The 26,167-nt window shown below is 36.7% G+C and overlaps 2 protein-coding genes and 1 non-coding gene across 3 annotated transcripts; 1 reads left to right on the top strand and 2 right to left on the bottom strand.

Annotated features, from left to right (window-relative positions):
• Positions 1-16,214: 16,214 nt before the first annotated feature.
• On the bottom strand, positions 16,215-16,317 carry LOC144998957 (U6 spliceosomal RNA). The gene has a single exon (XR_013660489.1). It is a non-coding gene; the product is annotated as a U6 spliceosomal RNA (small nuclear RNA).
• Positions 16,318-17,340: 1,023 nt separating this feature from the next.
• Positions 17,341-21,871, top strand: LOC145048852 (TOM1-like protein 9). The gene is made up of 10 exons (XM_078997481.1): positions 17,341-17,668; positions 18,697-18,775; positions 19,008-19,106; positions 19,189-19,302; positions 19,405-19,556; positions 19,693-19,774; positions 19,864-19,949; positions 20,161-20,343; positions 20,426-20,853; positions 20,947-21,871. Exons 1-10 carry the CDS (start codon positions 17,568-17,570, stop codon positions 21,534-21,536), a joined length of 1,914 nt encoding a protein of 637 aa, XP_078853607.1. The 5' UTR covers positions 17,341-17,567; the 3' UTR covers positions 21,537-21,871.
• A 1,892-nt stretch (positions 21,872-23,763) lies between these two features.
• LOC144997385 (uncharacterized) lies at positions 23,764-25,080 on the bottom strand. The gene is made up of 3 exons (XM_078957288.1): positions 24,769-25,080; positions 24,516-24,634; positions 23,764-23,993 (listed from the first exon to the last, which is right to left on the bottom strand). Exons 1-3 carry the CDS (start codon positions 24,918-24,920, stop codon positions 23,974-23,976), a joined length of 291 nt encoding a protein of 96 aa, XP_078813414.1. The 5' UTR covers positions 24,921-25,080; the 3' UTR covers positions 23,764-23,973.
• Positions 25,081-26,167: the final 1,087 nt, after the last annotated feature.

Below are 26,167 nucleotides of genomic sequence, written 5' to 3'. Positions count from 1 at the left end.
GATTGGATCGTTAATATATCTTACTGCTAGCAGACCTGATATCATGTTTTCTGTGTGTTATTGTGCTCGATTTCAGGCAAACCCTCGTGAACCTCACATGCTTGCAGTAAAGAACATCCTACGATATCTCAAGCGAACCACCTCCTTAGGTCTTTGGTATCCATCCAACTCAGGCTTCTTCGTTCAAGCCTATTCTGATGCTGACCTTGGAGGATGTGGACTCGACCGAAAAAGCACGACCGGTGGATGTCAATTTCTTGACGGGAAGTTAGTTAGCTGGCAATCCAAGAAACAGACATGCGTGTCACTATCCACAGCCGAAGCAGAATACATTGCAGCCGCATCATGCACATCACAAGTGATTTGGATCCAAAGTCAACTTCGAGACTATGGACTCAATATGAAGAAGATCCCACTATATTGTGACTCTGAAAGTGCAATTAGGATCTGTCATAACCCAGTGCAACACTCCAAAACCAAACACATAGCACTAAGGTATCACTTCATCAAAGATCATGTGGAAGATGGAAATGTCGAAGTTCACTTCGTAAGAACCACTGCTCAGCTGGCTGACATCTTTACAAAAGCTCTTCCTGAAGCATCATTCAATCAGATATTGCAAGGCTTAGGCATGATGGTTGCAGAATCGGTCCCAAATCCTCATGTCTCTATTTAAAAAAAAAATTAAAAAAAAAAAAAAAAAAAAAAAAATTAAAATTCAAGAACCGAACCTAACAGACCGCTCGGTTACTCTCTGTTCTGGTAAACTTCAAGAACCGAACCTAACAGACCGCTCGGTTACTCTCTGTTCTGGTAAAATTCAAGAACCGAACCTAACAGACCGCTCGGTTACTCTCTGTTCTGGTAAAATTCAAGAACCGAACCTAACAGACCGCTCGGTTACTCTCTGCTCTGGTAAAATCAAGGAACCGAATCAACCAGACCGCTCGGTTACTCTCTGCTCTGGCAAAATCAAAGAACCGAACCTAACATAACGCTCTGTTGCTCTCTGCTCTAGTAACATAACGGAACCAAATCAACCAGATCGCTCGGTCTCTCTCTGTCTCTACAATATAGGCGCTCATTCAATCAAACCGCTCGGTTCTTCCAAATCTCTGCTTCTTTTCTTTTTCTAAAATTTTATCTTTCTGTTTTTTTTTATTTCTTTTTCAGAAAATTCAAATTTAACAAAAATATTTTATCTTTCTGTTTTTATTTCTTTTTCAGAAAATTAAAAATTAACAAAAATATTTTGTCTTTCAGTATTTATTTATCTCTAAGTAAATTTCAAAATTTCAAAAATATTTTATATTTCTAGTATATGTACTTATAATCCAGGTATGTTTTTCTCTTATAAGACTAGTTAGACGTCCCTAGAAGCATGCTGCTGTATGTTGTCTCAAGCCTCTATGACCTCGAGCATGCCTTAATGATTCGATCAATACCTATCGTTTCTTCCCAATCAGGCTATTCTCTCATATTCGGTCTAGAGCTACCTTCTTTTACTCATCTGAAACATGAGTTGCTCTGCTTTGTCCCATTAATGTAGTAGAAGGTACGTTCGGTCTCTTAACCATCTCTTCAACTTCTTCACTTACATTCGCTCCCCAAAGTAACCCTTGATGCTCTCGGTCTTTACCACTGAGGCTTATGGTTGCACAACATCTGAGTTCATGATCTTAGATTCGATTACCACGTTCTGAGTGAAACCCAAAATCCAACACCTAAATAGAATTGACGGTGAGTAATTAACTCAAGCTTTTACTTGGAAATTTTCTTTATGAGTGATCTTTTATGAAACTGTCTCGTCCTAAGACATTTCTTCCCAAAGAGATCCAGTTTAATTTATTTTGAGATTTCTGTCTATATCATTCCCATCACGAAATACTTCCCTCCTACCTGTTCAAAAGATCACATCGGTCTCACAGGTAACTCTACCAACACTTAGTTTTATGTCAAGACTTAATGTTTGGTTTGAGTTCAGCCACCTCTTAGCCATCAACAGAAGACTCCTTTCATTGTTTCTCTAAAGACAACTGATCGTATTTCTCGGGAAACCAAACAAACACTTCAGGTCTCTCTTGACTCTGAAGGACGCGATTCTTGCCCGGAATCTTCTGCCTTCTGTCTTTTATTTAGACAACACGCACTTCCAAACACATTTGATTTATTTCCTTGTCTTTCACACTCTTATGCACGGAATTCTTTTCCCACATTCTAATTGCTGTTTGGCACATGGTTCTAAGTCTCAGTTGTAACCAAACAAGGGCACAAGGGATTTCAAACGGTACGAAAAAGATTTGGGCGCGTGCAAAGGATTCGTTTCAACCCCCCGTGTGCTGACGTCTTCATTGAATACACCATAACTTCTAATCGCGCTTTTTCAGGCGACGTTTTGGGTTCCTCATCATCACGATTTTCTCTCTCCTGAGAACGGTATAAATAAGACGTGATCGTGTTCTTTGGCAGTTACCTCTCAAAGCATTATCTCTCTGATAAAGTTGCCACTGTTCATCTTCTTCCAAAAACTCAACAATGGCGACTTTTTCTCCTGCTCACGATCAATCTGCTTCTTCTTCTTTTCTTGCAATCAAACCAAATCAGAACATGATCATAGAGTTGTCTCCATTCGTCTATGACTCATATATGCTCTACGTGGTGGAATGCCTCAAATATTCCCCATTGGTATTGGCATTAACGCAGGTGGAGGCAGTTCCTATGTCCCTGCTATCTCAAGTCTACACCACCGCTAGCTACGACAGACACAAAGACCGTATCTACTTCTCTATTCACGACAAGAAGACTTCCGTTTCCAAAACACGGTTTTGCTCTCTTCTAGGGCTTGCCGTGGATTCTTCTGTCATTTCACCAGACTTCATCACAACCGCCCAGATCTTTAAGATGATGTACGAGATGGGGTATACAGATGTTCTAACATCTGTTGGCAAAGTAAAGAAATCATGTCTTCCATCTCAGTGGAATGGATTGCTTACCCTTTTAATTAAGGGTTTAGCGGAGCGATGTGGTGGTTCCGACACCACCAGCAAAGGATTTCTTACAATGCTGTACGAGCTTTACAACGGAATCAATCTTGACTATGGGTCGATTCTCTGGTCTCAAGTGGTTCAGAGTCTCAACTCTACCGCAAGGCACTCAGAGATTTCATGTGCCAGGTTTTGGACCCTCATCACCAGGAGAGCCATTGATTCTCTTGACATCCCTGTCATGAAGGATGTTCTTATGGCTTCAATTGCCACATACCACACCAAGAAAATCATTCTCTCAGATCCAAGTAAGTTCCTCCACTATGGACTAATCCCTGAGTCCATGTACAGATGCGTCACGCCCCACAGCAAGATTATGGCGGACTACAGCTCCAGAACCCCCTGCCTCCTAGGGTTCTTTCCGAGGAACAACGTGCAGCTCTTGAGGCTCTGGATCAGCCTGCTAACCGGGGCAAAAGAGTGAGCAAAAAGGAGAAGGCTGAGATGAAGGAACCCGCACCCCAAATGGAGAAAAAGAGAAGGTCCTCCAAACGCAAATCCGAGGCAGAGGAACCTTCTCAGCCCAGAACGAAAAAGGTCAAGAAGATGGCTAAAAGAGCCAAAGGATCTCCTTCTAAATCAAAACAGAATGCACCATCCGAAACAGAAGATGTTGATCCTCAACCCGAAACTACACCCGTTTCGTCTCCACAAAACTCACCTACCCCACCAGCCGTTAATCCTAAACCCGAAACTGCACCCGTTTCGTCTCCACAAAACTCACCTACCCCACCTAAATCTCCTCAAATTACCAAATCTCCTTCTCCTCCTTCTTCCCCAAAATTTCCAACCCCAACCCAATCACCCAAACAGAACATCTCAAGTTCTGTTCCAACATCAATTTCCCAAACCACAACCGAAACCACTATTCCCTTCACCATTTCTCAACCTTCATCTTCTATCTCCCAACCTATTATCACAGAATCTATCACAATAACCACAACCCAACCACCAGTAACGGTCAACGTATCTGATACGGGGGCTGCTTCTGTGGTTGAAACCCCGGTCATCAATCTTCAATCCTCCCCTTCTCCATCTTCCAACTCCGATGCTACCCTAGGGGGTGATGATGAAGAATTTGATTCCATCTATTACAGCCCTTACCGGATCCCTACCGACACCGATACAGATACCCCTGTGTCAAGTCAGCAACTTCAAGAGATTCACGCAAAACTCGACAGTCTGCTGGCTGACAGTAAAGCATATGGGGGTGCTGTGCTGAAGGCTTTTATCGAGTCAGCGATCCAGACTTACACCGAAGCCTTGGATCGCTCTACTGACGCTGTAGAGAATTCAGCGGCCTCATGCTCCAAAGCCACTAAGGAAGTTTCTGAGGTTGTTCATACAACTCAAATCTTTCTTGATTCTCTCAAGGCTCATGCTGACTCAAATGCTTCCAAATTTCAAGCGTCAGTAGACTCGTTCACAGCCACCCTTCAGGGAGAAACCAGGAAATTTGAGGCTCTGCGTGCTGACCTCAAAACTGAATCCACTTCAATTCTCAAATCTTTGGATTCACGTTTTGCCTCTTTGGCAGCCGAGAGCACCCTGAAGAAAGAAGTTATCAAGCACCAGGCAACTATTGACTTACAGAAAGTTCAACTGGCCCAGGCACAACAAGAAATCACTTTGCTTCAAACACAACGGGTAGTTCTTCAGAGTTGCGCTGGTGACGTTAAAAATCTGTTAACCGGTGTTCTTGACTCCCATGATCCCTTCCTAACCCTCACTATTCGTCAGCATCCCCAGGCGAAACTCCTTCCGGCAATCACTATCCTAAGTGAAATGAAGGGTGTCTCGGAGAAGCCTGTTCTTCCGAGACAAGGGGGAGAGGAAGGTATGTCCAAACCAGAACCGAAGGGAAATGTAGCTTCGGGTTCTGGTAAACATGTCCAAGTTGAGAGCGAATCAGAATCAGATGAAACCATTACTGAAGCTCTTCAACGCAAGAAACGGGACAGAGAGCTTGATGAAACATTGAAGATAGCTCGTGAGGCAGAAGCCAGAGAAAGGAAAATCCGGGAGGATGAGGAGGCAATTCAAGCTAAAAAGACTCTGTTCCCAGATTGGGACAGAGACACACTCATCACTCAAGCAATTGAGTTTCCTTCTATTTATTGGTTGGAACCGATTGCATCTTTTGAGTGTGAAAATTCCAAAGACTCGCAGTTCGACATGCCCATTACGCGTAAAGCCTTCACTTTTCACTGCTTTGATGTCACTGCAAACGTCCCTCATCCGAACCCGAAGGTTGACAGGGAGCTTATTGATTTCTATCTGAAATTCGGTCAACCTCAGTACTTGACTTGGAGTGCCCAGAAAATTATTAGAGTCAAGGTACTGAAACCAACCCAGGCTGGGAAATTTGTAAACGTCAATTTCAAAATCAACAGAGGAACTGCCAACACCGAACATCTTATTTCTCTGGCAGATCTTCCCAGTCTGAACCCCCATGATTGGATCTTGCTATACAACATTCTTCTCTCCAACCAGAGAGAATATGAACCAATTCTTTCTCATCTTAAAAGAATGTTGGCTTCCTATGTCCATGAGCTAGCCACTATGGATCAGGAAATAACAAAGGTGATGAATAAGAAACCGACTGTCAAGCCCACTTCCAAAACCGGAGATGTCCATAAAATGAAGTTGGGGCAGATTGATTCTTCCAATCTGACAGTTATGTTCACAAGGGGGGATAAGCACAAGTTTCTGTTTGCGTTGGTAGACAAGCATCTGTTCTCTACAGAGTGTCTGGAGCACATCATCAATATCATTCACCGATGCAAACAGAACACAACAGCAGATAAGAAGAACTTTACAGATATGCTTCGTTGGTATATTACCTTCAGGCATCATATTCTGGCTTTGATACCGAAAATTTTTCAAACGGTAAAGAAGCCATCTGCTTTGAAGACAGAGTGAAGATCTCGCCCCAAATTGACGCAAAGGGGGAGATTGTTGGGCTTAGAAGATTGCGTCTTTTGGGCTCGTTTGTTTATAATTCTTTGTATTACGGTTTGGGCCTGTCCAACCGTGTGTCTTTTATGCTTTGTATATAAGCTTATGCTTGCATGCATATTAGGTTAAGGTTTTAGAGATCTGAGAATACAATTTTTCCAGACGACTAAAGGTTTCTTTAATCATACTTGTAACCTTCCGATCCTCTACAGTTGATGTTCTTAATCGAGCTCTTCTGAGGATTTTGTTTTAATCATTCAACACGTTTGATTCATTCTTGTTCCATAATTTTACTGTGTTTATATCATCATTGTTTTCATAACTTGTTCAAGATCTTATCGATCTTCTAAGATTAAGAGGTTAATTAATCTCATCAAATAGTTACCATTCGAGCATCAAGGTGGCTACTTTCGAAGCATTGTACGGGCGTAAATGTAGATCACCGTTATGTTGGGCTGAAGTTGGTGACACCCAGCTAGCAAAAACGCATACGTCGGACAGGGCACTAACAAGACCGGAGATCATTCGCGAAACCACAGAAAAGATCGTTCAGATCAGAGCTCGATTACAAGCATCGTGTGACCGACAAAAGAGCTACACCGATAGACGGCGAAAGCCCTTAGAATTCCAGGTCGGTGATCAAGTATTGTTGAAAGTCTCACCCTGGAAAGGGGTTATACGTTTCGGAAAACGGGGAAAGCTGAACCTGCGATACATTGGACCTTTCGAAATCGTCGCCCGAATAGGTCCGGTAGCCTACAGACTACAACTACCCGCGGAGCTAAACGGTGTACACCCCGTGTTTCATGTCTCTAACCTAAAGAAGTGCCTATCAGACGAAACCCTTGTCATTCCTCTTGATGAAATCGAAATCAATGAGAATCTCCTGTTCGTCGAAGAACCAATCGAAATCATGGACAGGGAGGTGAAGCGTACTAAACAGAGTCGCATCCCGATCGTGAAGGTACAGTGGAACGCAAAGCGTGGGCCAGAATTCACTTGGGAACGTGAAGATCAAATGAAGCAAAAGTACCCTCACCTATTCTAGCATTCTCAAATCTAGCTTTCAAACAGAATTTCGGGACGAAATTCCCTCTAACGGGGGGATGATGTCACAACTGGAAACTTTGTGTTATGTAATCTATACACTCAAGTTAATGTGAATCCAAAACTTAAGAACATGATTGACACCTACTATTATGACATCAAAAACTCCAATCAAAGGCATCATACAAGTACTACAAATAGTCATCAAACAACTGGAGACCCTAGAAGTCCTTGTTTAAGTCCATTTTGGACTAGGACTTCCTTATTGGATCCAAATGGACCAATAAGCTTCCAATTTGACTATCATGGGCTTAGAACCTTAAATGGACTCTAAATGGACTCACATTAATTTATTTCAACATTTTGGGCCATATTGGGCCTAGAATGAAATGAATTAAAAGCTTTTATCCATGAATAACCTAAACTAGTCCAACAAAAATGTAAAAGTCATATCACATTCTTTTAGGTTAAAACACACCCAAACAAACTCTAATATTGGGCTTAGGGGCAAAAAGCCCAAATTTTTTTCCTTTTCCATTCAAAACTCTCGGCCCAAGGCCCAAACCCAAGAGGAGATGAAGAGGGTTGACTTTCAAGTGACACCTCACTATTACCTCATGGTTATCCATGCATTATATCTCATATACCCATGCATACATCACCTCAAAGTTCATTCCTTCTTCCCTCTCCCTCACTCACGGCCGAAACACACATACACATACACAAATATCTCTCAAACTCTCTCAAGAACACTCAAGAACATATCCTCCCTCTCCACTCAAAAATCTCGAGATTTAGGAAGCTTTCAAGAGGATATTTCCACAAACTCTTCATCTAAGGTAAGGTTATGTTTGGATCTATTACTTAGAGTCTTTGTTTATCAAAATCTCTTCATAATCCATGCAAAAATCGTGATCTTACATCCTAGAAGCACATCAAACTCGAGATCTTCAAGAAAAGGGTGCTAAGGCCAAAAATCACCAAACTTTCTTCCATTTTTCCTCCAAAACCGAAACCACACCCTAAGGTGAGCTTCATACCCCCTATTTTCTGTTTTTATGAGTTTTTTTTTTTTTTTGGGGGGGGGGGGGGGGGAATACAAGTGAAAGTATAGATCTATATGTGTTTTGTATGCTTTGTATGATTTCCATGCTTATATGTGTGCTTTTGTGAGTTATAATGTTGGATTTAGCCATAAAACCCCTCAAAACCGAGATATATCTTATGTTAAATGATTTTAGCCTCTACTATATTTCTACATACTAAGTGTTTCTAGAAAAATAGCTAAGTGGTTTAGTAATAATTTCTTTGGGCTAAAAACACAATTTTTGGACCTAAAATGTGAAAAATACAAAATTAAGGGCCCAAATTGACATATCACGAATTCTGATGGATAAGGTGTGTCAAAACAGTTTCAATAAACCATTTCTGGAAATATATTCATTTAGAGAATTAAAAACATAAATTTCAAGTTTAATGGGCTAAAAATGACATTTTCGGCCCAATGAGGCCCATTATGCGAAATTTCCTGTTTTGGAGGGCCAAAACTGTGTTTTTCTGTAAAACAGTGGACTATAAGTGTTCCAAGTCCTTTTCAAAGGTTTAAAATGCTTTTCAAATTTAAAAAGGACCAAAGTTGCAAAATTTTTACAATTTGGGCCAAAATTGTCAAAATTGCGAAAAAGAAGGGTTATAACCGAGAAAACTGAAATTTCAGGGACTTAAGCTGTTTTCTATGAAAAATATGCTGAAAAATATTAATTTCAATAATTTTTGGTGTTAAAATGTCAAGAAAATTGATTTAAGGACCAAACAGGAAAGTATTTAAATAAAGGGTTGAAAAAGTAAATTTTACAAACAATGAGGGGCTGAAAACAGAAAACTTTCAAGGCTAATTCAATACATGCAATTTGACCAAATGATGGCACCGTGGCTATCGATGAAATACAATACATTACAACACCAAAAGTCGTTGGTAAACGAATTGGTTCGGTCTCGAACCAATAAAAATCTGAAACTACTAACACGACGACACTATGACACTACGACACTACGATTCATACTAATAACATTTGGGAATTCAATATACATGCGAGTGTGCACAGACGTCTACGCACCATCTTTGGGCCCCAAAAGTGTAAAATCTTGTTTGTTGAGCCTAGCTAGCCCAATGACCTGATCTTAAGGCCCGAAGACCTCTATCTTACGAAGTGTTGGGTTTTACAGATCCGACACAACGTAAAAGGACTTTCAATGGCTTGTATACTACTGGTCCCCAAGGGTCCTTTGGTATTGCTAGTAGAGTCTACCTTTTTATGCGAGGCGGGTCTGGGACCCCTCGTACCTTTTCATCCCCAACCGGCTAATGGAGTCATCGAGGCCTTCGTGTCCTCTTTCTCTTCGGATGTGGGACTACACGTAGTCAGGGTGGTTGGATAACGTGATTAGTACGGACGACGCCTACGGGATCGTTAGTATTGCTATAGACTAGTCGTTTGTGTAACACGTGTTTGTAGCAAATAATCATGCTCAAAAATAATCCAACGTCGCCTGGTATTGATAACTTCACGCGTTGCAATGGTTTCAATGTAAATTCATGTAATTCAAAGAATTAGGAAAACATCGGGTTTTCCTAGGGTTTTCAATACATACGGATTCGGAATGCATACAATTTTAATGAACAATTTTTACAAGTATAGAAACAAACAAGCATACCTATGGATCTTCACACCTTTTTGACTATACTATTTTCAGAAAATATCGGATTTTCTGGTGGTTTTCAAACAATACAAAACATTGGATTTCAAACACTACTTATGAACTCACCAACATTTCATATGTTGACGTTTTTCAAAATACTTGTATTCTCAGGGAACCAGTGAATCAAAGGAAATCATATTCAGTGATGGCTTGCAGTTTATTTATGTACGAAACGAACAATTTATTTTTGGGAATGTAATGTTTAAACAATGTACTTCATGTAAACTCTACTGGTTGTACTATATTAATGCATGGTGACGAATGTTGTTACGTTTCATATATATATATATATATATATATATATATATATATATATATATATATATATATATATATATATATATATACAATGTTATGGTATTCAATTGAGTCACAACAGCCCCCAGACGTTTCCGCCGTCTGGTTCGGGGGTGTGACAAGATATCATTGAAATCACTCAAGAATCACAAGAAAAAGGAGTTTACGACCCAAGATCTTCTTGGACCGTAAACCCTAATTTGGGTGCCAAAGTGATCCCAACTCTTTCCTTATACTTGGAAACAAACCTAGAAACTTCCCTTGATGTGTTTAGCACATAAAAATCACCAAAATTCTCCATTTATATGTGTTTACAGTTTGGGGATCTCCCAAAACCGTAAACACCCCAAAGTGTGTTATGATGCCCCATATTCCTTCCTTACGCCTAGAAACTAGCCTAGACTTTTAACTTGAATTGTTTAGAACTTGAAAACATCAAAATACCATGTTCCATAGGAGTTTACGGCAGAAAACACATGGAGAAATGGTCCATGGACCGTAAACTCCATTTAGGAGTTAATTGTTGCCCTAATCACTTCCTAAGGCTTAGACTTGAAGTTAGGATGCTTCAAAATGACTTCTAGGATTCCAAAGCACAAAATGGTCAAAAGCACATGAGTTTATGCCCATAAACTCATGGGTTTACGACCGTAAACTCCAACAAACATGGTCATTGGACCATGAACTCGCGTATGAGGCCTTGCACTCCTTTGTTGCAACCCGATAGCTTCCTAACACTTTTACCAAAGTGTTTTCCTCACATTAGTATGTTTATACATATTTAATTAGTGTTATAATCACTAATTGTTTATATACATATGTCTTCATATGTTATTAGGCTCATTGTGTGTGTCTAAGTCTTCACTTGACACCAAACACTTATCTGACACTTCCTTCCGATCCGCTCACCGCAGGTGAGTTCATACTTCTTAAATTAGCCTTTTAAATGTTTCTAAATGTTTTTAAATGCTTTATGGGGGGGGGGGGGGGGAATAGAAGTTGAATCGTGCTAGTTATTATACAATCACATGTGATTAATAACTAACATGCAAATGGATTTACTATACGTTAGCTGTTTTACTAAACAGATTTCTTCAAATGCTTTCCTTAAACGTTTTTATACACGTACATTGCTAGTAACTATACTAAATGTAGTTAGGAGATACTATTTACCATTCCAAGTACAAGGAATCACACAAGAGTCAGTTCATTCATGAGTCTATACAATACATTACATGTTACATGAATACGTTTACATAGATACGCTTACATGAATACGTTTACATAGATACGATTACAAGAATACGTTTACATAGATACCCTTACATGAATCCTCTTACATGGATACTTTTACCTAGATACTATATGATGAGATGTTATTACATATTATACATGTAGATTAGATCTGTCTATCCTAGTACAAAAGGATACTTTGTGGGACTAACCATTCCTATAACCTCTGTTAGCTACAGAGGTGAATGCCCATCTACGGATGTCTACGGTTGATACCATTATAGGTATACTTTTAGGGACTAACTATTCCTAAACCCAGCTATTAGCAACAGAGGTAAATGTACATCTTCGGATGACTACAGTTAATACTATTCGGTAATTTCTATACCGTGTATATCCTAGTACCAAAGGATAATACTTAAGTTATTAGTTCATTTCCTTTACTTTGTGATACATTCACATAAACGACGAGGTAGACTAATACTTATATTATATTATTACCTTTATTTTGTGACACATTTACATAATCGATGAGGTAGACTATAGTTTTATAATAATAGTTAAACAGGGAAAAACCGTCACATTTACAGTGATGCGCACTTTCAAAACATTCGGGTCCTGGTAGAAGACTACTTTCAAAACAATCTAGTATTGGTAAAAGACTACTCTTTATACTATTAGAAATCATAGGGATTTGCTAGGGTGTTCAAACGTTTTCAACTACTTTCAAACAGTTCATACTTATACATACTTTTTCCAAATGTCTACAAGTCTTTACTTTCCAGTTTTACAAATCAAAGACACATTAATACTTATGAATTCACCAGCTTTATTGTTGATACTCGCTTTCAAAATACTTGTATTCTCAGGTCACAAATAGACAGGTACGACGACCAGGTTTTGTGAAGATGGAGAAATCAAGACTCCTATTTTATTTTGATTGTTCATTATGTTGTCTTATACTATGAAAGAACACACTTGTAATTAAAATTATACTATTAATGCAATGGATGATGTTGTTGTTTGTTTACTAATTTGCATTGTTGTGATACATTACATGACGTCCTCCGCCCCAGAACGTTTCTGCCGTTCTCGGTTTTGGGGTGTGACAACATGCAAGAGCATAAACTTTCCAACTTTATGGATTAAGACACTTTTATGATCTTGGATCTAAGTTTTGTACGTTAAATCTTAATGGATCAAGACATAGGAGAATCAATGGGCTGACTGACCAGTACGCCGGGCATACTCTAGAGTACGCTGCACGTATTGGGCCAGTGCCTTGATTTCGGATCATCAGCGTACGCCGGGCATACGAGCCATGTACGTCGCGCATACACAATCTGTGGACTTGGGAGATTTTTGGGCTCGAGACTTGTTGGGATTTTGACTTGTTTAGGATTGGGCCTCAGGCCTAACTGTTGTAACAAGACATTTTTGGGCTTTAGGCCATTTTGGGTGTTCTTGGGCCATATTGGGCCTTATGGGCTTTGTAGTTGGGCTTGGAATGCATTTTTGGGCTTGCATGGATTTAGGCCTTGGTGGGAGGGAGGTCCAATGAGGCAGGGGTGAAGAAACCCTTTTTACCTTAAGTCAAGAATTAGGGTTTGGGCTTTCGGGTTAGAATATTAGCCTACTTTCTTTTTTATATTTACGCCTTAGGGAAATGATTTTTGCAAGTCATCCGCTGAGTACGATTTGATACCTTCTGTTTGAGGTGATTTTCCTTCACGGTATCCGTGGGTCGAAGGCACCAATGTCGGCCCACTAGTTTATGTTGTAGTATGATGGTTGACTTTGTGACGAGTGTCGGTTACGCTTGTTTTGCTTGATGACTTTGTGATTCTTTGTTATGATATTATATGGTAGTGGTAGGGGTGAAATAGACCTGGTATCCAATTGAAATAAACCGAAAGGGATTGCAAGCCCCCATATATGCTTGTCAGTGTCCGATTGAAATAAACCGAAGAGTATTGCAAACACCCAAATATGCTTGATAATATTCGGTTGAAATAGACTGAAGGGGATTTCAAGCACCCATATATGCTTGACTGTATGTTTGTATGATATGAAGTATTTTGGGGGAGCTCACTAAGCTTTGAGCTTACAGTTTTCGATTTATGTTTCAGGTATTTCCAGTTCGAAGGGGAAGGGCTCGGCCTGATCGCAACGCATCACCCTATGATTTCTGCTTTTTGAGATTTTGGAAATTTCTACTCTGATAATATGTTGCTATGATACACTTTTGACTGATTTGATATAAGTATTGTATGTTTTGAATGAATTAAAAAAAAAAAACAAATTTTTTATCTATATTTTTAGGACGTTACAGGCATACATCAAATTAATAAGAAATTAGAAAAATAATTACCTCATACATATGATATATCAAGTTAATTATTAAAGTTTCAATCATCGTTAAGCATACATTAGATTAATTAGAAATCAGAAAAACAATCACCTCAAAAATTTAAGAAAATATTATAACAAGTAGATGGGCAAAAAACCATTGCACAACAAGAACTCTTTAAAAGAACGGATTTGCAGCACCATCGTTTTTTGGAAGATAGGAATTTTTTGAAAATAATATCCTTTTATTTTTATTGCAACATTGTGCTATAAAAATATTTATCGAACGATATATACATCATTCATATAAAATGCAATTTTCATCGCTGAGCTTTTAATTTTAATTGTATATCCTAAGACCGATGGTACAACTAATTATATTTTCAAAAGTATGACTATGAAAAAGCTATAATAAATTATATTAGCTTGGTTGTGAATGTAGCATGTACCTCCTTATTTAGTTATTTATTTTATTTTTTCTAACTTAGCATATATATATATATATATATATATATATATATATATATATATATATATATATATATATATATATATATATATATATATATATATATATATATAACAAACATAAGCGAAAATATAAAGTAAGAACTTTGATATCAAACGATGTACGTTTTAACCCAAACACAACAATGTAAAATTTTAATCTAAAAACAGAGTATTTTTATTTTATTCTAAAACAACATTATTTTTTTAAACACTAACATAATTTATTTAACACAAAGAGCGTGTTTGGCAAAAGTTGTTGTTAGCTGCAAGCGAGTAGTAGGTAGTTGATAGCGGGTAGCGGGTAGCTGGTAGCGAAAAAGTATAATTTTTATTTGTTATATGAGTGTTTGCCAAAAATAGTTGGAAGCTTTTGAAATATATAAAATTACATAAAATGACAACTGATTAAAAATAAATAAAGTTATAAATATATTTTTATGGGTAATTATGGAAATTGATTTCAAAAGCTTAGTAACGTTTTGTTAAGGTGTTTGACATGGAGCTTTTTGAAGCGTTTAAGAGCTTCTAGCTTTTAGCTTTTGACAAAACGCTCTATTTTAAACAAAAAGCTTCGTTTGACAGTGCAAACGTTTAAATTTTAATTTTAAGTAAATGCTCCGATTCTAAAAGCTACTTCATGTAGCATTTAACAAAACGCTACTGAGCTTTTGAAATAAATTTCCATAATTACCCTTATAATATATATATATATATATATATATATATTAATCAATTGTTCTTTTATGTAATTTTATATATTTCAAAAGCTTCCAACTACTTTTACCAAATATTCATATAACAAATAAAAGTACAGTTTCTCACTATCAGCTACTTGCTACACGCTACCAGCTAACCGCTACCCGCTTCTAGCTAACATATATTTTTGCCAAACACGCCCTAAACGCTACATGAAGTAGCTTTTAGATTTGAAACGTTTTGTTTAAACTAAAAACTAAACTCTCATACCACTAAACGAATTTTTTTGTTTAAACGAGCTTTTTGTCAAAAGCTAAAAGCTAAAGCTCCCAAACGCTTCCAAAAACCCCGTGCCAAACACACCCAAAATAACGGATACTTAGAAGGGATAATGACTTATGAGGGTAATAAGGTTTTCAGTTTGTCCGTATTAGGTCACTAAGGTTTTTTTTGTGCGTATCAGACCAATATAGTTTTTATTACCGTTTAGAAATAGTCATTTTTACCGGTTTTAACGGGTAAAAAGGATTATTTCTAAACGGTAATAACAACCATATTGATCTAATACGCACAAAAAAAACCTTAGTGACCTAATACAAACAAACTGGAAACCTTATTACCCTCCTAAGTCATTAACCCTAATTATTTAGAAAACATGCTTACTAATCAATGTGACTGATTTGTTTGACTGAAAATAGTTGCTTCCATTTAAACTTATCTCACAACCCTTCCAGAAATTCTAAGTCTAAAAACTCATATGATTGATGATCTTCATTACATAAATATGCAACATTTTATCAATAACTTCTTTTTTGTCATTTAAATGTTTACATGAACACATCCATATGTACAAAAACAATCTCACTTTGATACCTCCCATAAATGTCTACATTTGATAACGAATGAAAATGTAAAACCAACATGGACTTGTAGAGGATGTCTATTATCAATTATTTTATAAAAATCAAAACCACAATATGAACTAAGAAACTGAAGTTGCAAAATGAATAAACAAAATCAACACATAAACAAATACATACATACTATATACAACACATAAACGGAAGTTTATAAAGCATGAAACTTAATGACAGGAAAAATAAAAAACTTAAATGAGACTTTATAGAAAGAAAGATCACCCTTACTTGCCACAAATGATTGAAGACATCAACAAGAAGATCAATCTGACCATAGAATCCACATGTTGTCTGATCACGGATTCAGTAGATGAACTACTGAAACGCAAGAATTGCAATTGAACTCTATTAGCATTTGAAAAGGGAATTAGGGTTCCAGAGAAGACGACGAAGGGTTAATTTTTTTTTTTTGGACCATTTCTCGATTTGTGTATGTTATCCTTGCGTAGGGGTCATGCTAATCTTCTCTGTATCGTTCCAATTTTATCGGATGTCCCCAAAGGGACGACTATAGATGAAGAGATTCACCATATAGAGGAGTAGCAGGTTATATGGAACGATGCAAGTTCTAAATGAAGTAGTTTACTGTTGATGGTCATATATTCTCAATGTCTTTAAAATTAGGGTTAATGACTTATGAGGGTAATAAGCTTTCCAGTTTGTCCGTATTAGGTCACTAAGGTTTTTTTTGTGCGTATTAGACCAATATGGTTGTTATTACCGTTTAGAAATAGTCATTTTTACCCGTTAAAACCGGTAAAAGGACTATTTCTAAACAGTAATAACAACCATATTGATCTAATACGCACAAAAAAATCTTAGTGACCTAATACAGACAAACTGAAAACCTTATTACCCTCCTAAATCAAAATAACAACGTATTTTAAAGTTTTCCTCGTAGAGGCAAACTTTTATTTTTAAATAAAAGCAAAAAATGCTCTTTTCTTTTTAACAAAAAAACAACTTAATTTTATTTTTAAAGTAAAACAATCACATTTTTAAACCGAAAACACATACTTTAAGTTTTAAACCAAAACAACTATGTCCACGTGAAACTATTCAATGAAACAAATATTTGACGTCTACCCCAAAAAAGTTAATCTCCTTAATGAAACTAATTGTAGAAATAAAACTAATTGTGGCCAACATTGTGCATAAATCATATTAATATAAATATATAGAAATATATAGAAAAAAAAAAAAAAAAAAAAAAAGAGATACAAGAGATCCTGCACTCGAGTTCACAACCAGATGTCAATATATCAACTGCGGCTAAACTCCAAGTAGAAGATTTTAAATTATGGGTAAAATACAAAAAAACTTGACTCTTTTTTTTCTCACCTGTTGACATTTATTTGACTCAACCGTATCTGATGACGTGTTCCGGTAAACCCTCAAACCTCGTTGCGAAAAATTCTAACCGCGTGATCCGAAAATGCAAAACAATCAAGCAGTAATCGACTTGCCACGTGTCTTTTCTTGATTGGCTACTTTTACTTTCCGATTTTCTTTTTTTCGGTAATGCAAAAAACGGGAGAAGGAATAAGAAACAGCGATCACGGATCGAAACCCAAAGATCTAGATAGGGACATAGGTGTTTTTGACTGTTTGATCTCTGATTTTTTTTTCCTTGCAAATTAGGTGGTGGTGTTCTTTCTGAATTTGCCGTTTGTATAACCGGACGAAATCCGGCTGGAAATAATAAATCCAATCAAGTTTCCGGTGATTTATAGGGTTTCGATTTATACTGAAAGAGATGGTGAATTCAATGGTGGAAAGAGCAACAAGCAGCATGCTTATTGGACCTGATTGGTCGATGAATACTGAAATCTGTGATATCTGCAATCATGATCCTGTGTATGTTCTCGCTCTTCTTCGATCTTGTTCTATTTGTAAATCATGTTTAGTAATACGAGCTGATCTTGTTTCTTTATCTTTTACTTGTAATGCTGAACATTAAAACCGACATATTTGTTTTTCTATTGAAATTTGAGTAGGTTCTGATGAAACGGATTACTTTGGACTGGAGGTTGTGTAGGAATGTGCGATTTTAGGGTTTATTTGGCTATAAGTTGTTAGAACTAAATGATTTGAGCAAGATTAGAGAAGTTAGATTGAAGTGAAACTGGAAATCTATAAGTCTGTTCTTTCTCTTCAATAATGTTAGGTATAATTGTATTTGTAAGGAACTGGGTTTAGTGAAGGGTTGAGTTGGCATGGAAATTGGGATTTTGGGGCTGTTTTTGACCTTGTTCAGCTACACATTATTCTGCACATCTCTATTGTGATTTGAGTGTATTTGCTCTACGCTTTGTTTTGTATATGATATACTCAGATGTGTATACAAAATCTGAATTTAAATTTACCTGTACCAGCTCCATATCATTGATATTTTTACTAGCATTGATATCATGAATGCTCATTTAAATCCTAGACTTGTTTAGAAATAGTATAATGAGAGCACAAAGTAAGGTCCTAAATGTCGAGGGGATGAATGCTACGAAGGAAGGAAAAAATAAAAGACAAAGTATCCTTCCATGTGATGCTTGCTATTAATTAGGTAAAGATAAAATCAGGTCCTTGATTAAACCTATATCCTATATGCATGTTATTCTAGTCTAAGGCTAGTCAAAGTTATGAGCATTACAACACACCCCTTTAATGAAGGAAGGAATTCAATTAATTAAGGACTATCAGCATAGTTAGATCAGCTTTAGCAAAGAAAATTGTTCTGTTTCTTATGTTCATAGCTTGTTGTTATCGGAAGATCAAGTAAATATGTATATATCTTCATAGCTTATCTGCAATATACTCATTTTTATTGCTTGTGTTTATGTACGAAAGTTCATGCATATGGTGTTAACATTGATGTAATTGCTATTTAGGCAAGCTAAGGATGTTGTTAAAGGCATAAAAAAGCGTCTTGGAAGCAAGAATCCAAAAGTTCAACTTCTTGTATTAACAGTAAGCACAAAGAAAACTACTGCTCTTATCTTTCTAGATCTTTACCAATCACTTTACTTTTAGACCCAATATTTAATTTCTCTCGAGGGTGACTTTATTGCATTGTTAGTTAGAATTAGATTGAATCCTCCCAAAAAAGTTGTTAAAGAAATACAGACCACATGTTCAATTTTCAAGACATTTTTCTTAATGGATTCACATAAAGATCTTCATCTTGTTTACTGTGTTTAAGCTTTTGGAAACAATTATGAAGAACTGTGGGGATTTTGTCCATATGCATGTAGCTGAGAGAGATCTGCTTCATGAGATGGTGAAAATAGTAAAAAAGAAGGTTAGAACTATTATCTTTTAAGCTATTTGCTATAGGGAATTGTTGTTTGACATAAATAATATAATAATCTTGTGAACTGCAGCCTGATTTTCATGTAAAAGAGAAGATCTTAATTCTAATAGACACTTGGCAAGAAGGGTTTGGAGGATCAAGGGCAAGATACCCACAATACTACGCAGCATATCATGAATTACTGGTAAGTTAAGTTAGAAAAATATATATTTTCTTGAACTTTTTGATTGAGATTTCTTGGAAGAAATATACATTTTCTTGATTTATGTTGCTCTATATGTTTCAGCGCCTTGGAGCAGTTTTTCCACAGAGGACTGACAGACCAGCGCCAGCTGTCACAAACCCACAAACACAAAGTAGGTCTTCATTTACAAATAATCCAGAAAATGGAAATGAAGCAGGCGAGTCTTCTGTAGAGGCTGAGTTTCCAACCTTGAGGTATATCTAGAAATCACATTTTAAGCTTCTTGTCTTAAATGCATTTTGTTTTCTTGTTCATTTATGTTCCACTTGAATAGTTACTATTTAAAATCTGTCAAGTGTAGTTTTATCTTATTCTGTTTTTTCTTTTCAGCTTGACTGAACTGCAGAATGCACGTGGTATCATGGATGTCCTTGCAGAAATGCTGACTGCAATAGATCCAGAAAAGAAAGAGGTAAAGTTTTTTTTAAAATTTCCGATCTTGCCCCTCTCTGTTTTTTACGATTTTGCCCCTCAAGTTTGATTTAAGTCAATTGGAATCAGGGACTAAGACAAGAGGTCATTGTAGACTTGGTGGAACAATGTAGTACATACAAGCGAAGAGTAGTACATCTTGTGAACTCAACATCGTAAGTACACCTTGTATAACTTTTCTTGTTTTTTTTTTTTTTTTCTTATTTAGGACATTGTAGTATGAAAAATCTACCCAATTATAGCAGTGAAATTAGCTTTTCATTTGAATGACATTGCTATAAAAGGGAAGAATGGAAGTAGGAATCTGTAAAAAGCAAATCAATGAAAGTACGTTGCTATTTCTAGCATTTAACCGTTTTGTGACAGGGATGAATCGCTTTTATGTCAAGGCTTAGCTTTGAATGATGACTTGCAGCGGGTCCTAGCGAAACATGAAGCACTTGTTTCAGGAACACCTGTCCCAGTTGAAAAGTCAAAGCCTGAAACTAGTCAAGCATTAGTACCTGTGGATGATCTTCTTATTGATACAGGAGACACAAAGCAATCAGGGTAATCAAGTTTATAATTATTCTTACCATACGTAATGTCATAATTGTATTCCAATAAAAAAAGTTCCCTGTATTATGCTCAGGTCAACCACCAGCAACGGTTTAGAGGCGGATTTCCTTGCCATTACTCCGGTAACAACCACCGCTCCACCGCCAGCAACTCCGGCGACGGTCAACCCCCCCAAGTTTGACCTTCTGAGTGGGGACGACTTTGGCTCACCAACTCCTGAAAACTCCCTAGCCATTGTACCCACGGGTGAACCTGAGTCGACCACCACCCCTCCACCTCAGTATAATAACGCCCTAGCCCTAGTGGACATGCTTTCACAGAATAACATGCCAGCTGGACAAGGACAAACATATTCTTCTTCACCTCAATTACAACAGTCCCAAAATTTTCCACCTCACCAATCATTACTTTACCCCAATGCAAACACTCCTCCTAATACTTTGCCACCACAATATGAGCCACAGACCACGTATAATCAAGGAGCTACTTCTTCCTGGAATGGTAGGAGTTATACTTTTTGCTTACTGTTTATATAGAAATAACAATCTGCTTTTGACTTTTATTATGTTATGAATAACAAACATAACATCTCAGGGTCAGGTGGTCCAACAAGTGATGGAGTAGGACTACCACCACCTCCATGGGAAGCTCAATCAACGGATGATAACCAATCAGTAGCCCCTCAGCCTCAAGTGGGGCTACAAATACAAACAAACGATCAGGGAATGGGCATGTACATGCAGCAACAGCAGCCAGTCACATATCCTCAACAACAATTACAATTTCAAGGACAACAGCAGGTAATGGGATTGGGCATGCAACAGCAATTTCAACCCACCGGTCAAATGTATCCACAACAACAACAACAACCCATGTATGCTAACCAAATGCCATATGGTTACAACACCAATAACTATGGTTACGGTGCTGCTAACTATGGTTACCAGCAACAACAAAACACACAGCAGTTTCAGTTTGTTGACCAGAGAATGTCAGGGTTATCACTTAGAGACGACAGTGGTTATATGAACAACACTAGTACGGTTTACACGGGCCCCTCCATGGCTAATGCGTCCTATGTCCATGTCCCATCTGGGAAACCTACAAAGGCTGAAGATAAGTTTTTCGGAGACTTGGTTGATTTTGGGAAGCCTAATAAGCCTAACAAAACCACCACCAGCTGAGATTATGAGTTATATCCTCCTCCTCCTCCTCCTCCTCCTCCTACTACTACTACTAAATATACTTGATTCCTTTTTTGTTTCTTTTTACGTCGTATATTTTATATTCTTGTTTCTTGGCTGCTGCTGCTTTTTATATCTGTTTCCAAATTTTATTTTCCTCATGAGTATTTGTACATTTTACATTTTACATGTTTGAGAGGAAACTGCAAACATCTCTTGCCAATAAGCTCTTTTCTTGTTTTCTACGTTTTGTAAATTTTCTTCTTGTGTTTGTGGTAACGGATATATGGGTTGTATTGATTTTGATGTGTATTGGATTGGGATCGAGAGAATTATATCGTTGGAGCAAAAAAATGTGATTTTTTTTGTCCTATGCAAAGAGGTGATATGGGAATACACTATTAATTAGTGTGTTAAAAAGACATGGATGTTTTTCTAACAGCTAGCTATTGAAAATAGCTTTTGAATTTGATTGAGTTCTACAAATGCACAACCTAATATTTGTAGTTTTAAAATTTAAAGGAGTTTAGATCGGTTTTTAGGAAAGAAACTATTAAATTTGATTTCAAGCTGCCAACAAATGCAATTTATTTTTTTAAAAGGTTAATCAATTCATGTTTTCAGTTTATTTACTAACTGATCACCCTCCACTTTTCCAGTATCGACGATATCTCAATTACACACCCTTAAACCTTGAAACCTCACCTTTTTATTATTTTTATTTTTTTATTCATACTTCCATCCTCTTCAACACAACCCAAAAGAAATGTCCTTGCCTTCAAAATTATCAAGGTCTAAAGTTGAATGAGGACATCAGAGTAGGCTACAAAAGCTTTGTTAAAGTTGAATGGTAAGATGTGAAGTTTATTTTTAATTGTCATTTTCCCTTCCAAATTTCAGCTTTCTTCATATTTTCCAGAAAAAAAATGTCAAAATGTGATTTTATTTTTAATTGGGTTGCTCAAAGTGATATCAATGGAAGGCACCATTGGATGAAATCCATGCTCCACTATAATGAAGATAGTGATGTTGAATCAATGCTGAAACAAATGGTAAAGGAAATTGGAAGTTGTAAGGAGATGCAGGAATTATTGGCCAAATAGATGAGTTAGTTAAACTTAGATGGTGTTTGACTTTGCTTTTTAAATGATTTTTGAGACTTTTGACTTTTCCAAAAAGTCATAAGTTTAAGAAGTTTGGTAATTTGAAAAGATTTTTTAAATTGTTTTTTGAGAAGAAGAAAAAGGAGCTGTGATTTTTAGCAACTTTTGCCTTTTTTCTCTTTGCCTCCTCAAAAGTTTAACCAAACACATTTTAAAACTATTTTTTGGAAAAAAACATGAATCAAAAAGTTCTTTTCTAAAAAGGACTTTTTAGTTTAAAAACTATCCAAACACCCTCCTTAAGTTGACTTTGCTCACTTATGGATGTTTTCGACTTTTCATTTTAATTGCATTTACGTTTTGTATCTCAATGTAGTGAAATAGGTCTTAAATTATAATGGTGTAATGGATTATGTAAGGGCAGTTTCATAGTGACATCTGAATGCAACACATGTGTAATCTCATTTACCAAAATTTTGCTTTTGTCAAAGATAGTTGCAACAAAGATAGTTGGAACAAAGGTTGCAAGATCAGGATGCTATATAGAATCGTTTTTGGGTTTACAAGACCTAAGATCTTACAAAAAAACATAATTTTAACTTCTAAATTCAAAACGTGAAAAATATCTCCAATATTCAATTTTCCGTTTAAAACCTATAACAAACTTCTAAACATTAGTCACAAAAAGGGGTAAACCGATAAAGAGTAAAAGTCATAAAGTGGTAAATTCAAGTTTTTATAACTAAAAAAAAAATCTAGGGAGGGTAGGATCGGATTAGATCCCAATTTTACAATCCTATATACGATCTTACTTCTCGATTCTATCCTAGATATAATCTGACTCGTTTTTCATACCTAAATTATATTTGAAAAGATGATATGGAAACAAATTTGGAAAGAGTAGGAACTAAATGAGAAAAGCATTGACTTTCTAATAGGCCCTGATACATTCTTGAATTAGACAGAAATTCCATTGATAATCAAGCTATGAAACTGATAAAAGGTATTAGGGTTTTCCCATTCATTCCAGACTCATCACTTTCATCTCTATTAGAACTTTCTTTTTATATTAAGTCAAAAAAACACCCACATATAACTTACTGAGTTAAGTTGTGTCCATTAAATAAAGAAGAAAGAACAAGTCACTCATTGCATTTCACTAAAGAAAATAGAACATTGTTCTAGGTTTCTGCCAGACTATTTCTCCAAATAACAGAAGCTAGAAAGCAAGACAACAGTAATCAATATGTAAAAAGACAAAAAAAACCCTCCAAATTCTTGAGAACAGTCCTCAGTTTTACTGAATTGATAGCACCACTGGCAAGTAGCTGCTGTCATAAAGGCATCGAGATACCTGTAACAAACAAAAATAATAAATGTTATACTATTCACTTTTTCTTACATAAATTGTTAATATTTAACAAATTAGTTTTACACAAATATATCATCACAAAAATCTCATTGAGAGCTTCAGAAAAAGTCCAATGTTGAATATTATATTTAATAAATATACATTTAATATTTGTCACTTTTATTGTAGCAAGATTTCAAGCATTCTCAAATCTTATACAATATATGTGATCATCTAATTGTCATAAACAGGAATATGTATGTGTATGACTCTTTAAAACAATATAAAAGGACACGAAAACACGAACAAAAAGACATTTAAAAAATGTTCAGTTACAAAAATTAAGAAAAACTAACTAGTCCCTTAACGGATCCTTAAACCTCTGCATTAAAATGTTGTCTTTATTACTGGAACAAATAAACAAGTGAAGTAATAATAAACAACAAACATACTTTCATTGATTTTGAAAGTATAATATTGTAATAGAAAGAAATGTAAGTAGGATGCTATCAGCATTGAAATTACCTAGTGGAATCAAACCCCAGGTTTGAGACTCAACCGAAAGAGCCGAAGTCAGTCGGCAGGAAGCAATTGCAGAGTGCAAAGGCATCATCGATAAAAGAGAGCTCAGCTGCACCGGTAATCTAATCAACAAACACAAAACCCAACAAAAATCACCATTGTCATCAATCGTTGAATCAGATGCAGACATAAATTAGAGAAGCCACACGTAAATTCGCTAAGACCGATGAAAGAAAGGAAGGGTATGATCAATAACCTTGAAGTAGCTGAAATGCGTTTTGTTGAAGGATTGGAAGGAGGTGAAGTGGCTGATTTTAATGGAGTTGTGGGGTGCTTCCCGTTGAATATCTTGCTGGGAATTCGAGAACATAGCCTGGAAACAACAGCTCTTGACGTCGAAGCAGACATTTGTGCTGATTTCAGAAGGGGGTTTATGCGATTGCAAGAATGGGGTTTAGGTTCTTCAAATGCATTTCACAAGTTCACTGTTATCGAATTCAAGCCCCTAGGGTTTGAACATTTACAGTAAAAGTGCCCCAGCTACGTGTTTAAAGGTTTATTGACTTATTCGGGAATATTTGGTATTATATTTCCAAACAAACTTGTTGTGTATTGACTAGCATTGTTGGCTATCCACCCCATCTAGTTGGAACCAGAATTTATGGGAGTGAATTAACAAAATTTATGAAAGTATCGTATATTCTCATAACATCAAGAAAACCAATTAGAATAGTTTATATAATGATTTAAAGATAACGATTAATTTGAAACAAAGATAAACATATATCTAATTTGTGAAGATAGCGACTCCAACTGAGAAGATAGTGATTCCAACACTCCCTCTCAAGTTGGACTGTGCAGATTGCAAACACCCAACTTGCCACGTAAGTAATGAAATTGTTTTGCTCCAAGAGCTTTGGTAAAGATATCAGCCGATTGTTCTTCCGTCTTTATTGCAACGATCTTGATTTCTCCACTCATAACTCGTTCCGAACAAAACAGCAGTCCATTTCAACATGCTTCGTACGTTCATGATAGACTGGGTTGGCTGCAATATGTCGAGCAACATTATTGTTGCACATCAAACCAGTTGCATCACTCTGCTTGGCACCCAAATCACACAAGAGCCAACACAACCATATAATCTCACAAATAGTGCTCGCCATGGCCCTGTACTCAGCTTCAGCGGACGACCTAGCTACCACACTTTGCTTTTTCGTTCTCCATGAGACAGGAGAACCCCCAATATCAATGAAATAACCCGTACACGACCTTCTAGTGGAATGACAACTAAGCCAGCTAGCATCACAATAGGCAGTAAGAGTCATGTCTCCCTCTGACGAAAGAAATAACCCTTGTCCTGCAGTGGTCTTCAAATACCGAAGAACTCTAAAAGCAGCATCCATGTGGGACTGTCTAGGTTTGCTTATATACTGACTCAGTTGATTAACACTGAAAGCAATATCAGGCCTAGTAACCGTAATGATAGAGTAAACGACCAACCAACCTTCTATACTTTGATTCATCAACTTCTAGAGTTTCATCCTCTTTCATCAGTCTAAGATTTTGTTCCATGGGAAAATCACTAGGTCGACAATCTTGAATGTGACAATCCTCAAGAATGTCTAAAGTGTATTTTCTTTGGCTGATCACAA

This window comes from Lactuca saligna, chromosome 5, assembly GCF_052625555.1.
Source record: "Lactuca saligna cultivar CGN05327 chromosome 5, ASM5262555v1, whole genome shotgun sequence".
Classification (NCBI taxonomy): Eukaryota; Viridiplantae; Streptophyta; class Magnoliopsida; order Asterales; family Asteraceae; genus Lactuca; species Lactuca saligna.
The sequence above is the reverse complement of the archived record's forward strand: the minus strand, read 5'-3'. Positions and strand labels throughout refer to the sequence as shown.